General features: G+C 39.7%; 2 protein-coding genes across 4 annotated transcripts in view; one reads left to right on the plus strand and one right to left on the minus strand.

Moving 5' to 3' along the window:
- NBEA (neurobeachin) overlaps nt 1–12,265 on the minus strand; it is a gene marked incomplete at its 5' end in the record, with an annotated part of 531,924 nt that overhangs the window by 462,148 nt on the left and 57,511 nt on the right. The gene's annotated exons all lie outside the window — the stretch shown is intronic.
- LOC308430263 (large ribosomal subunit protein eL27-like) lies at nt 3,187–3,632 on the plus strand (the record flags this gene model as incomplete). The annotated part of the gene is made up of 1 exon (XM_080929425.1): nt 3,187–3,632. The coding sequence occupies exon 1, from the start codon at nt 3,198–3,200 to the stop codon at nt 3,630–3,632; it is 435 nt and encodes a 144-aa protein (XP_080785551.1). The 5' UTR covers nt 3,187–3,197.

Consider the following 12,265-nt stretch of genomic DNA (forward strand, 5'->3'; position numbering starts at 1 on the left):
TACACTCAAGCATGATATCACCTCTTGCAGCTTTGTTTTGGTGCTTTATACAACTGATCAATTAATGATGAATTTTTTCTCCAGTTTTTATTTTGTCTTTTTCTTTGTTTCATTGTACATCATTCTTCCTGGTAAGCTGCCTTCATGTGGATGTATGGCCTCCTCCCATCAGGGAGAGCTAACTCCAGTAACAGAACGACTAGACAGAAGTCCCCGTGTAAGCCTGTGGAGGACACGTGTGCATCATTTGTGCCCCAGCTGAGGTTTAGGGACGGTGGTACTAGGGCTCCTATTGAGATAAATGTAATTTATACATTTTAGAGCCTAAAGATATTATCTTAGGTTTTTTTCCAGGGTAGCTAAGCTACCCTGACAAAAGCAACTTAAGGGAGAAAGGATGTATGTTGGTTCACAGCTAACAGGCACTGCCCACTATGGCAAGACAGACAGGAATGGAGACCTGCTGTTGAACTTGCATTCATAGTCAAGAAGTAGTGTGCATTGTTCCGGCTCAAACCACTGTTCTTTGTATACAGCACACAATCTCAGTCCAGGGAATGGGTCCCTTCCAGGGACTGTGTGTATCTTCTCACCTATACTAAAACACTCAAGGAAACCTGCAGGCATGTGCTGTGACATTTATCTCTTGTCAACATGGTACATAGCACATCATTTTAAATCATTAATATGCCCTCCTTTTCCCAATGTCTCATGTTCACCTCATAATGAAAACCACAATCCATCTTCCAAAGTCTTCACATTTGAACATTTCTAAGAATTTAAAACTTCCAGTTCCACATCTCACCTGAGACTAAGGGCACTTTCTAGACTGCTACTAGTATATCAAAAGTAAGTTGCAGACCTCCAACATACAATGGCACAAAACAAACATTCTCATTCCAAAATGGAAGAATCAGGCATAACAAGAACCAAAGCAAGACAAACACGAAACACTGTATCTCCATGGCCATCATCAGGAGCTCATCATACAATTACATGGATTCCAAAGGCTATTGTTTCCTTCTTAGAAAACAGAACAAAACTCTCAAAGGAGGAAATGCAAGGTCAAATAGAGAAACAGGGATTGAAGAAAAGATCACTCAGAAGCCGCCTCACATGGGGATCTACCACATATGCAGTCACCAAATCCAAGTACTATAGCTGGTCCCAAAAAGTACTTACTGGCAGGAACCAGACAGAGATGCCCCCTCAGGGACTAAGCTAGAGTCATATAGATACAGTTGAGCATGCTTGCAGCTAACCTTTGATCTGAACTCAGGGATCCTAATGAGGTTGCTAAAGAAAGGACCTAAGGAGCTGGAAGTGGTTGCAACCTCCTGGGAAGAACATTATCAACCAACCAAACCCTCCAAAACTCCAACCACTGTGAGCACTTTGAGAGACCTACTAATCCAGTTGCATATGTAGCTGAAGATAGCAGTGTCTGGCATCAATGTGAGAGAGGGCACAACTTCCCTATGTAGGAGAATGACAAGGCAATGGGGTGGAGAGGGAGATTAGAAGGGAGTGCACCTTTGTTAAGTCAATTGGTGGGGGAGGGAGAATGGGGGGAGAGGAGTAAAGGAATAACATCTCAAATGTAAGTACAGAGTATCTAATAAAAAGAAAAAGAGGCTATTGTTAACTCACTGGTCCATCTCTGCCACCTACAGCAAATACACAGCCTTTTTCCTGGGCCAGCTGCACTCCACGCCTGATGCTTTCTTTGGAAATCATCAAATAGTCTCAGTATCTCTAATATTTAGGATTTCTCAATAAACTTTACCTTCATACAGTGGCTTCTCTAGAATTCTTTATATACACAGGCAGAAGTCAGGGGAATATGTGCAGAAGCCAGCTTCATCTTTCAACATACAATAAAATGTGTTATTTGTCTTTTTAGGTCTGGCTTATTCCACTATAATGACAGATTCTAGTAATTTTTTATTAGATACTCTCTGTATTTATATTTGAAATGTTATTCCTTTTCCGCACCCCGATTCCATCCCCCTTCCTCCACTTGTCTCCATAAAGGTGCACTCACTCCTGATCACCCCCTCCACCCCAGTGCCTTGACATTCCCCTGCATTGGAAAAATGTGCCCTCATCTCACCAAAGGCCTCGTTTCACATTGATGCCAGACACTGCTGTCTTCTACTACATACACAACTGAAGCTATAGGTCTCTCAATGTGTGATCAACGGTTAGTGTTTTAGTCCATGGAAGTTTTGGACGGTTTGGTTGGTTGATAATGTTGTTCTTCCAATGAGGTTGCAACCATTTCCAGCTCCTTCAGTTCTTTCTTTAACACCTTCAGTGAGGTCCCTGTGTTCAGTCTGATGGTCATCTGCAAACATGCTCAGCTGTATCTGTGTGACTCTGGCAGAGCCTCTGAGGAGGCATCCATATCTGATTCCTGCCAGTAAACACTTCTTGGCATCAGCAATAGTGACTGGGTTTGGTGGCTGCATATGTGGTGGATCCCCAGGTGAGGCAGCCTCTGAATGATCTTTTCTTCAATCCCTGTTCCTCTACTTGACCCTGAATTTCCTCCCATGAGTGTTTTGTTCTCCCTTCTAAGAAGGACTGAGGCATCCCCATTCTGGCCATTCTTCTTTTTGAGCTTCATAAGGACTGTGGATTGTTTCTTGGGTATTCAGAGCTTTTGGGGGCTAGTACCCACTTATCAGTGAGTGCATACCATGTGTGTTCTTTTGTGACTGGGTTACCACACTCAGGATAATAGTCTCTAGTTCCATCCATTTGCCTACAAATTTCATGAAGTCATTGTTTCAAATAGCTGAGTAGTACGCCATGGTGTAAATGTACCACACTTTCTATATCTATTCTTCTGCTGAAGGACACCTGGGTTCTTTCCAGCTTCTGGCTATTATAAATGAGGCTGCTATAAACATGGTTGAGCATGTGTCCTTGTTATATGTTGGAGCATCCTCAGGATATGTGCCCAGGAGTGGAACAGCTGGGTTCTCAGGTAGTACTAGGTCCAATTTTCTGAGGAACCTCCAAACTGATGTCCAGAGTGGTTGTAGCAGCTTACAACCTATTTTTTAATGTCATGACTTCATTCCTTTAGGGTATCTAGAGACGCTCCAAATTTTGATTATTATGAATAGTCCAGCAATTAAAACCTAAATGCTTCTTTCTTTTCTGCTGGGTGCCGGCTGCTTGCTGTCGAAATGGGTAAGTTCATGAAACCCAGGAAAGTGGTGCTGGTCCTGGCTGGATGCTACTCAGGACGCAAAGCTATCATCGTGAAGAACATTGATGATGGCACATCAGACCGCCCTTACAGCCATGCCCTGGTGGCTGGAATTGACCAATATCCCCGAAAAGTGACAGCTGCCATGGGCAAGGAGAAAATTGCCAAGCGATCCAAGATCACGTCCTTTGTGAAAGTTTATAACTACAACCACCTCATGCCCACAAGGTACTCTGTGGGTATCCCCTTGGACAAAACTGTTCTCAACAAGGATGTGTTCAGAGACCCAGTATTGAAATGCAAGGCCAGGCGGGAGGCCAAGGTCAAGTTTGAGGAGCGATACAAGACAGGGAAGAACAAATGGTTTTTCCAGAAGCTTCGCTTTTGGATGTATTTTTGTTTTCGTCATTAAAAATTAAAACATAAAAATAAAAATAAATAAAACCTAAATGCAAGTGCCTCTGCGGTATGCTCATTTAAATTTCTTGGATGTATGAAGAGGAATAGTTAGTTGATTTTTAGATTTTTGAGGAACTTCCCACCTGATTTCTAGTGCCTGACTGGTTTGCATCCCTATGAGCATTGGATAAGTTTTTTTTTTATTTACCAATATTTGTTGAACAGTCTTTCTGCAAGTGAAAGAATCAAATGGCCAATAATTAAAAGAAATGACAGTCAGGATTTTTAAATATTATAAAAATAAAAATCAAAACTATATATGGCTATCATCAACAAACTACAAGTTCAACTGTTGGCAAGGACTCCAGGGATAGGGAATATTTGAACACTGTTCATAGATGTTTAAATTAACTGTTTCAATGTAAAATTCAATGTAAAATTCTAGGTCTAACCCACCTAGAAAAATCAGAATATGATTGCTACAAAAAATTAAAACCAAAACAACCAATGATCAAATATATATCCAAAAGTATCAAAGTCAGATTACCTTAAAGCTATCATGTAGCTAATTTATTCTAGCACCTTTCACAATAGCAAAATTGCTGAACCAGTCAAGGTAGCCAAGAATGGATTAAGAGAATGATACATGTATCTGATGAAATTATATTCAGCCACTGAAAAGGAATAAGATGAAACTGTAGTGATGGCTCAGTAGATAAAGCCATAGTATATACACTCAGATCCCGTATAAATGCAGTGCAAGCAAGAGACGACCAAAGAAAAACTTAAGAAATAAACACAAGACTCTTAGGCAAGCTGTGTAGCTAAACTAGCAGCAATCAATGCGCTCTGGGTTCAGCAAGAAACCCTGCCTCAGTAAATAAAGTGGAGAGCAATAGTCTTCTTCAACAACAACCTGTGTCCTCCAAAAGCACATGTACACACGCAATTGAATGTGCATGCATGGACACACACAGGCCTGCACACTCACTCAGCTACAAAAGTGGGATTACGTTATTTTCAGGAATTGAGTGGAACTGAAGGATTATTATGTTAAGTGAAACAACGCTGTCTCATAAAATAAGTTTCCCTTACGTTCTGGAATGTGGATTTTAAGGTAAAGGACAGATAGAAAAGGGATACAAACATAAAGGGATGATTATGGAGTGTACAGAGAGAGAAGACTGAGAGAGGAAGGAGAAATACAGAAAAGAGAATTCCAAGGCATAAATACAACTACATTCTGTATCTAGATACACAATCTAATAAACCTACATGCTAAGGAAACACTTGCAAAGCACACATTTAGCAATGAAGACATATCTACACTTTGTGCAGCACTCTCAGAACTCAATAGCAAAATTCAATTAAATCACAGAAAGGCATAAAACTTGTAAACATAATGTATGGCACAAAACCCATATACTTTTTCCTACTGTAATTCATCTCTGAAGGAACAACTCAATTTTCACTTCTTATGAAGGTCTTCTTGAATATGTTTTTTTCAAAAATTAAAAGTATTTCCTTCTTTGATCCTATGACACTTTGACAAAACCTCTAATAACCCTACTATATGTGACATTTATTATGATTTAAGATACAAAAAGAAGAAAGATATATAAAACTCCTTTAAAATACAAGCAACTTAAAGTAGTATAGTTTCTCATATTTTATGCTTGATTTTAGGTAAAAGACCAAAAAGTAATTCACTTCCTTCAACATCTAAATTTTGAGTGGCTTTCACCATCTATTACATTAAAAAATAAACTTCTATACCAAGAAGGACTGACAGAATTTGGAGAGAACGTGAACAACAGGCAGAAACAGAATTTGTCACATATTAAGCAGAAGGATATTACAAACCATCATTTTACCTTTTTAGGGTTATCTTGTTTCCCCCAGACACCAGGAAGTAAAAGAATAATTGAGTCGACAAAATTAGGTAACTGCAACATTCTTAATAATCTTCTACCCTTCAGTTTTTAGATACCTTATACTACAAGCCAATTCTAGTCACTCTTAGAAGCTTGGACAATATAAAATAGAAAACTCTTTCATTATTAACTTCTGTAAAGGATATTCTTCAATCTGAAAGTATAACTACAGGAATTTCAAAGGGATATAAAAATGCAAACAGAAGTAGGATGTTTTAAAAGTATCATTTTTGAACTAACTGTATGTTAAGCATTATGAATGCAGTATCTGCTAGTTCTAAAATGTCTGGGTGATGTGACCCTCAATGTTAGCATAAATGAAATGACCTGCTCAGGATCCAATGATAGCATCAAATTAGAATTTAAAGTCATACATTCTCTGCATTTTGAGTACTCTTGTGTACTGTGCAAAAGCATTCACCTCCTGTCAATATAAAGCTGATTGGACAATGAGCTGAGGCAGAGTTTGAAGATGGGACATCTGATAGAGAGAAATGAATTCTGGGAGTTGCAGGGAGATTTACCCAGACATAGAGAAAGAAGATCACAAGAAACTGAGCACTAGGTAACCAACCACCAACATCTCAGACTACTTTAAATGGGATAAGTAAGTTATAAGCTAACAGTACTGACCCAAGGTTATTGGCCTAGATATTTATTCATATCTAAGAATTCTCAGAGTCTTTATTTTGTCAGCCTAGGTGTGAGTGGAAAGTCCAGAGGTTAGAGATGGTTTCAATTCCATTGAAGGATTAGCAGAGAAACCAGACCTCAGAACATATACATATACCTCCACTAGTCCTTTACCTCTCAAGCTTTGTCACTAACTATTGGCACACATGATAAATGACTTTTAGATGATTATGTAGTACAAAGAAAAACTTTGTAATTTTGACATAAACATAATAAAATTTATGACTCATAACAAAGAAACAATTTAAAACATCTGCTTGCTTTTTCAGCCTGCTTTCCACCGGTGTTCTTTAGAGGTGTGTCCTAGGCAATCTTTCTGTGACATAGAAATAGGTATGCCCAAGTGCATAAAATGCCCTGACACTAGGGAAGGAGTGTCAACTTCCTCCCAAAAAAATAAAGCCCACTTCAGATACTGCTTTAACATATGTTGAACCACACGTGGTTTACCAAAAGTACAGTTACCACATTTATGTATTCTACAAAAATGGATTATAACAACAGATCCAAGTACTGTCTATAATGTAGATCCAACAGTGACCACAGCCACAGACATAAGTACACTTTTGTTCTCACAGCTAATCTAACAATATAGCGAAGTAATAATGCACAGCACTGGCTGCAAAGCAACCCTCCCTTCAAATTCTAGCTCCTATTCCATTGGTAAGAATACTATTCCACTTTATAAATAACAACAAAGCATATAAGATTTTTACAGACAAAAACTGACAATATTCATAGGCTTTCACTATTAAAAATGTCATTGAGTCAGAAAACTGATGCGAAGTTGAATATACATTCATAAAAATTAACTGAATAATTGAAAAGAATCAAAGAATAACAAAAACAGTAAGAATGCTATTAACTCTGAAGACTTCTTTAAAACATACACACACACACACACACACACACACACACACACATACATACATACACACACACACACACACACACACACACCACACACACACACACACACACACACACACACACATCTAGGCAAGGAACCCAGGTCTCACAACAAGACCTTTTCAGATTATAAGGAACCAGTGTAAACACTTCAATGGTCTTCCAAAATTCTTGTTGCCGAAAAACATCTTGTCTTCACAATCGACTAAATTGGAGTAATTTATACCTAATTGTGCCATTTATATCCTCTTATTAGTCTACAAACTCATGTTTCTCTCCTCTTTGCTCAGTAAGTTTCCCTTAAACATATTTGGGTCATTTCCAAAATAGATCACTTTTCATCAACCCTCCCTCCGGCCCCCATGTCTGTGCACTTTTCTGTATGCCTGCCATGTTTTTCATGGGTTTTTGTATGAGTTTCATTATGTTATTACTATCTAATATTTAATAACAGATTTGTTGATGCTGTGCAACTATTTTCCTCAAATTAAAATTCTCCTTAGCAGAAGGAGGGAGGCTGGAGGCCCCAAGAAGCTGATGTAACTCAAAGGGTTAAAGAAGCTCAGAAACTTGCAAAAGTCAGGAAGCTCACAATGTTGTGAACCACCATGATTCCTCTAGAGCTTAGAAAGCATTAACCACTTTTCAGTGGAGCTGCCTACAGATACTGGGCAGCAAGTAAAAGCAATCAGCGTCCATGAGCTGTCATCATCATGAGCAAGCAGCTGTTCAAAGTCAACCATGTTCCAGTAATTAGCCTTGATAAACACTGTTTCAAAGAGTTAATAAAACTTGTTCTTTAGTTTGTTGTGAGTACACTATCTGGGAAGAAAAAATATTTGTTCACATCTCCCTAGGTCAGCCTACACAATAGGTTTTCTTTATATCAAAACATTATTTCACGGTTGGTAACATAGTTCAAAGTGCAGCACTTACCTAGTACTGCAACAAAAGAAGTATTAATTCTTTCATTGCAATACATATAATCTGTACTCAATTTAGAGACATATTAATTGCTTCCCATAAGAAGACTGTATGTTCTAAAAGGTCAGGGTGTTAATTTTGCTTTTTAATAAATACTCCAGTTTCTACATTTGTACCTGATTAATATTTCAAATGCATGTAAACACACACACAGAGAGACAGAGAGACAGAGAGGGGGAGATAGAATGAGAGAGAATGAGAGAGAGAGCGCACACGGGGGAGGGAAAGAGGGAGGGAGGGAGGAAGGAATGGAGGGAGGGAGGGAAGGAGGAGGGAAGGAGGAAGGAAGGGAGGGAGAAAGGGAGGAAGGGAGGGAGAAAGGGAGGGAGGGAGGGAGGGAGGGAGGGAGGGAAGAGAGAGAGGGAGGGAGGGAGGGAGGGAGGGAGGGAGGGAGGGAGGGAGGGAAGAGAGAGAGGGAGGGAGGGAGGGAGGGAAGAGAGAGAGGGGGCAGTGAGAGAAAGTGAGCATGTGTTACTCCTTATATGGAGATGCAGTTGAGGGATATATTACCTATAGCCCTCTAAAAGGCCCTAGAGTCAACCCCCAGAATTAGGGGTTGAAGGTGATGATGAAAACTCCCATTTAAGAGCCAAACAAATAAGATGACAATGTTATAAGAAAACAGAGGCGCTAATAAATGAATTAAGAAATGTACATTTTCTAATCATACTAAAACCAAGATTCTTATAAAATGTTATAAACTACATTCCTTTATCATAACAGTTAAAAAACTTTTAACAAATGTTGGTGCAATACTTCACCCTACACTGCCTAGGAAAGCCCTCTCTAGTAGGTTCTTAGCCAGACTTAAAAAATATGAAAAAAAATTAAGGTTTATTTTTATTATATTAGTATTTTCCCTGCATGTATGTATAAGCACCACTGATGTGCTTGGTGTAAGAAAATTCCAGAATAAGGCATTGAATTTCCTGGAACTGGGGTTACAGTGGTTGTAATACATCATGGGGGTGCTGGGAATTGAAACGAGGGTCTTCTCTTTAGGCAGCTGAGACATCTCTCCAGCCCCACAAATTGCTATTTTTAAAATACGCTTATGGAATCAAAGGCTTAACAATCCCAGGCCCATTCTTGGGATAATTCAAAGCAAGTGATAAGAAACTACATGCGGAAACCTGGGCAGCAAAATACTTCTAAGCTGATACCTATACAGGAATTTTAATACACCACCATAGCTGCTCTGACAAGGGATCATATCCAAAGACTTTCTAGGTCTGTGTGATATGGGTAGAATACAGACACACCTTTAATTCCAGGAGACAGAAAAGCAGATCTCTGAGTCTAAGTCCCGGTATAGAGCAAGTTTTAGGTACTTGTAGGGAGCCGTTTGTGCCACACCCAAACATGGCGCCGGCTTCCCGCTGAGAACTCAGCAAACAGAGCTGTTGCCCAGCCAAGAGACTTAATGCGCATGCGCCACATACGTCATAGCCTGCTCTCGGGGCATACTATTGAGTTACTGGAGGGCGCACCAATCAGGTAGCGACACAAGTCTCCTAGGCATATATAGCAGTGCATTTCTCCCCCACGTGAGGGGGAGAGGAAGACAGTGGAGAGATTGCGGGAGACCCCACGTGGAGGGATGGCGGAGAGGTACCACGTGGAGAGAGACCCGATAGGAGAGATTGCGGGAGATCCCACGTGGACAGAGACTGGACAGAGAGATCGCAGGTGGGGGACTGCGCGTGAGAGGTCGCCTAGACAGTAGAACCCGGTAGGGAGTCCCCGGCTCAGAGAGAAGTTTCCTGCTCAAGAAGCCCCCTGCTCAAAGTGCTGTACAATAAAGGTTATCCGCAGAAGAATATGTTTGTTTGTTGCACGCCTGTTCCTAGCGGAGGGAAGCGTGGGCGCGTGACAGGTACTGGAAAGCTTAGGTCCAGGAATGATAGTACATGCCTTTAATCCCAGCACTCGGGAGACAGCAGCATGCAGCTCTGAGTTAGTTCTGTTCAGTCAGTTGAGTTCAGCTCAGTAAATCACAGGAGCCAGTGCAGTGGAGCTGAGTTTAGTTCCATTCAGATCGTGAAGCTAAGATAGTTGAAGCCAGAGAATAAGAAGGAGCCAGAAGGTTAGAATGAACTGCCAGAGTTAGTTTGAGGCCAAGCAGAGCAATTCAATGAGAAGCAGAGAAGTCAGACTAAAATCAGTCAGCTTAGAGGGGAATTGGAGCTACAATAGCTGAGAAGAATCAGCCAGCTAGAGTTCAGAAAGAACTAGAAAGAGTGACCTTATACAATGGTAAGCATTAGAGACAACAATTATTACCGGCAAATAAAGGTTACTGTTACAGCTGTGATGAAATTTTGCATTAGAACTTAGCAAAAAGAAACCAGGGTCAGAAACAACATCTGCAGAAGAATACAAGGTCAATGGGAGATGTAGAAGAAAAGGGCCAGGCTTAGCAATTAAAACTCCTAAATGACTTCCCAGAATGTGACCAGGATTTGTGATCTGACCTGGGAAAGATCAGCCACTGATAAAACAAAATATTCGTAGCCCTTCTCTTCAAAGACTTTGCAGGAACAAGGATAGCATTCATAACCTGATCACTGAAGGAATGCAGAGATAAGGCCACCCATCACTTTCACCGCCTCAACCATAAAGGACCAAGGCGAGATCAGAAAACCAGAAAGACATTCTGAATCATAACAATAATTTATTATTTTGGCAGGTCACTTCTACCTTGTTCTAAGTACCTCTCTTCCAACAGTTTCCTCTCCTGGGCCCCTTCCTTTTTTGCCCTCATTCTCTCTGGGACAGGCTTTCCCAAGAGTACAGGCTAGCCTATCTCTTATAGGGTCTCCATGTCTCAGTCTCTTGATACATGAGAGATTTTATTTTATATGATTATATTCCATTATCTCTTCATCTCAGGATTGCTTCTTTCAGCTGATATGCCTTTCCTGTTATTATTAAATTAATATAATAATGCCTGGGCATTAGCCTACCCTATTGGTCAGATTTCCTGCATATTAACATAAAGATGAACTTTCATGAATTAGTGCTATTTGGAAGAACTAGTGATTTTATAGAATTCCTGACTTGATTCAAGTAATTTTTGGAAGAAAGTTTTAAGAAACAGTCTTAGTTGTTTTGCTAGAAAGATGTAATAAAGTTAGAATCAAGAATAGAATGTACCCAGTATTCAAAATAGTAAGTAAATGCTACATGAGAAAAATAATAAGCTTTTATAATCACACTAAAAATAGAAACAGGTATGGGATAAATTTGTGTTCAAAGAAAAACATTTAGGTCCAAGGATAAAGTCACAGGTGTGTGCTATGAAAAGGTTAAAAAATGTTGCTTTGAACTTTTAATGAGCATATTAGAATTAAACACTGCTTTGAACTTAATATCAATATCCTTCTGTAACTCCCATTTTATGTAACATTTTATCTCTGAGGCAATTTTCTAAAGAATGTTTTATCTAAGAAAGTATAAGAAGGCCAGAGAAAAGCAATAAAGTTGTTGGTTCGTTGGATGGTTTGCCTTGAGGAGCTCTGTGCTACCCATGGACCTATCCACCAGCCAGCCAGCCAGCCATTCATCCATCTATCCACATGTTTTGTCTCCTTGTCTATATGTACATGTATAGGAATATGTATGTATATAAGCATGTGTAAATACTTGTAGAGGTGATTGTGACAAGACAATCAGGCCCAGTCAGAGATAGGTGTATGAATATATATGTATTTATGTATATTTGACTGTATTAAGCATTTTAATTTTTTTCCTTTCCTTTCTTGCTGGTTCACAAAGAGTCAACCAGCCTAGCCGGAAAAGTTTCTGGCTGCCTGAACAGAGAAGGGAGAAATAGTAATAAATCCTTTACCTAATTAACCCTCTGTCAGCAACATGTGTCAATACATCCAGAGGCCTACAGCTTCTGGCCTCAGAGTAACTTAAAGTCATGATAGGTATATGTTATTATGGAAAGCAACCCTATCCCTCCAATCTTCTTCTCCTTGGCTGCTTCAGAGAAGACCTAGCCTAGGTATAAGCTCCCAGCATAAAGTATGTTAACAGAAATTAGAGGACACAAATAATGTCTTTAATAATTGTGAAGACAATCTGGAGGAGATAAACACACACACAAACACACACACAC

Source organism: Micromys minutus, assembly GCF_963924665.1.
Source record: "Micromys minutus genome assembly, chromosome: 15".
In the NCBI taxonomy this organism is placed as follows: domain Eukaryota; kingdom Metazoa; phylum Chordata; class Mammalia; order Rodentia; family Muridae; genus Micromys; species Micromys minutus.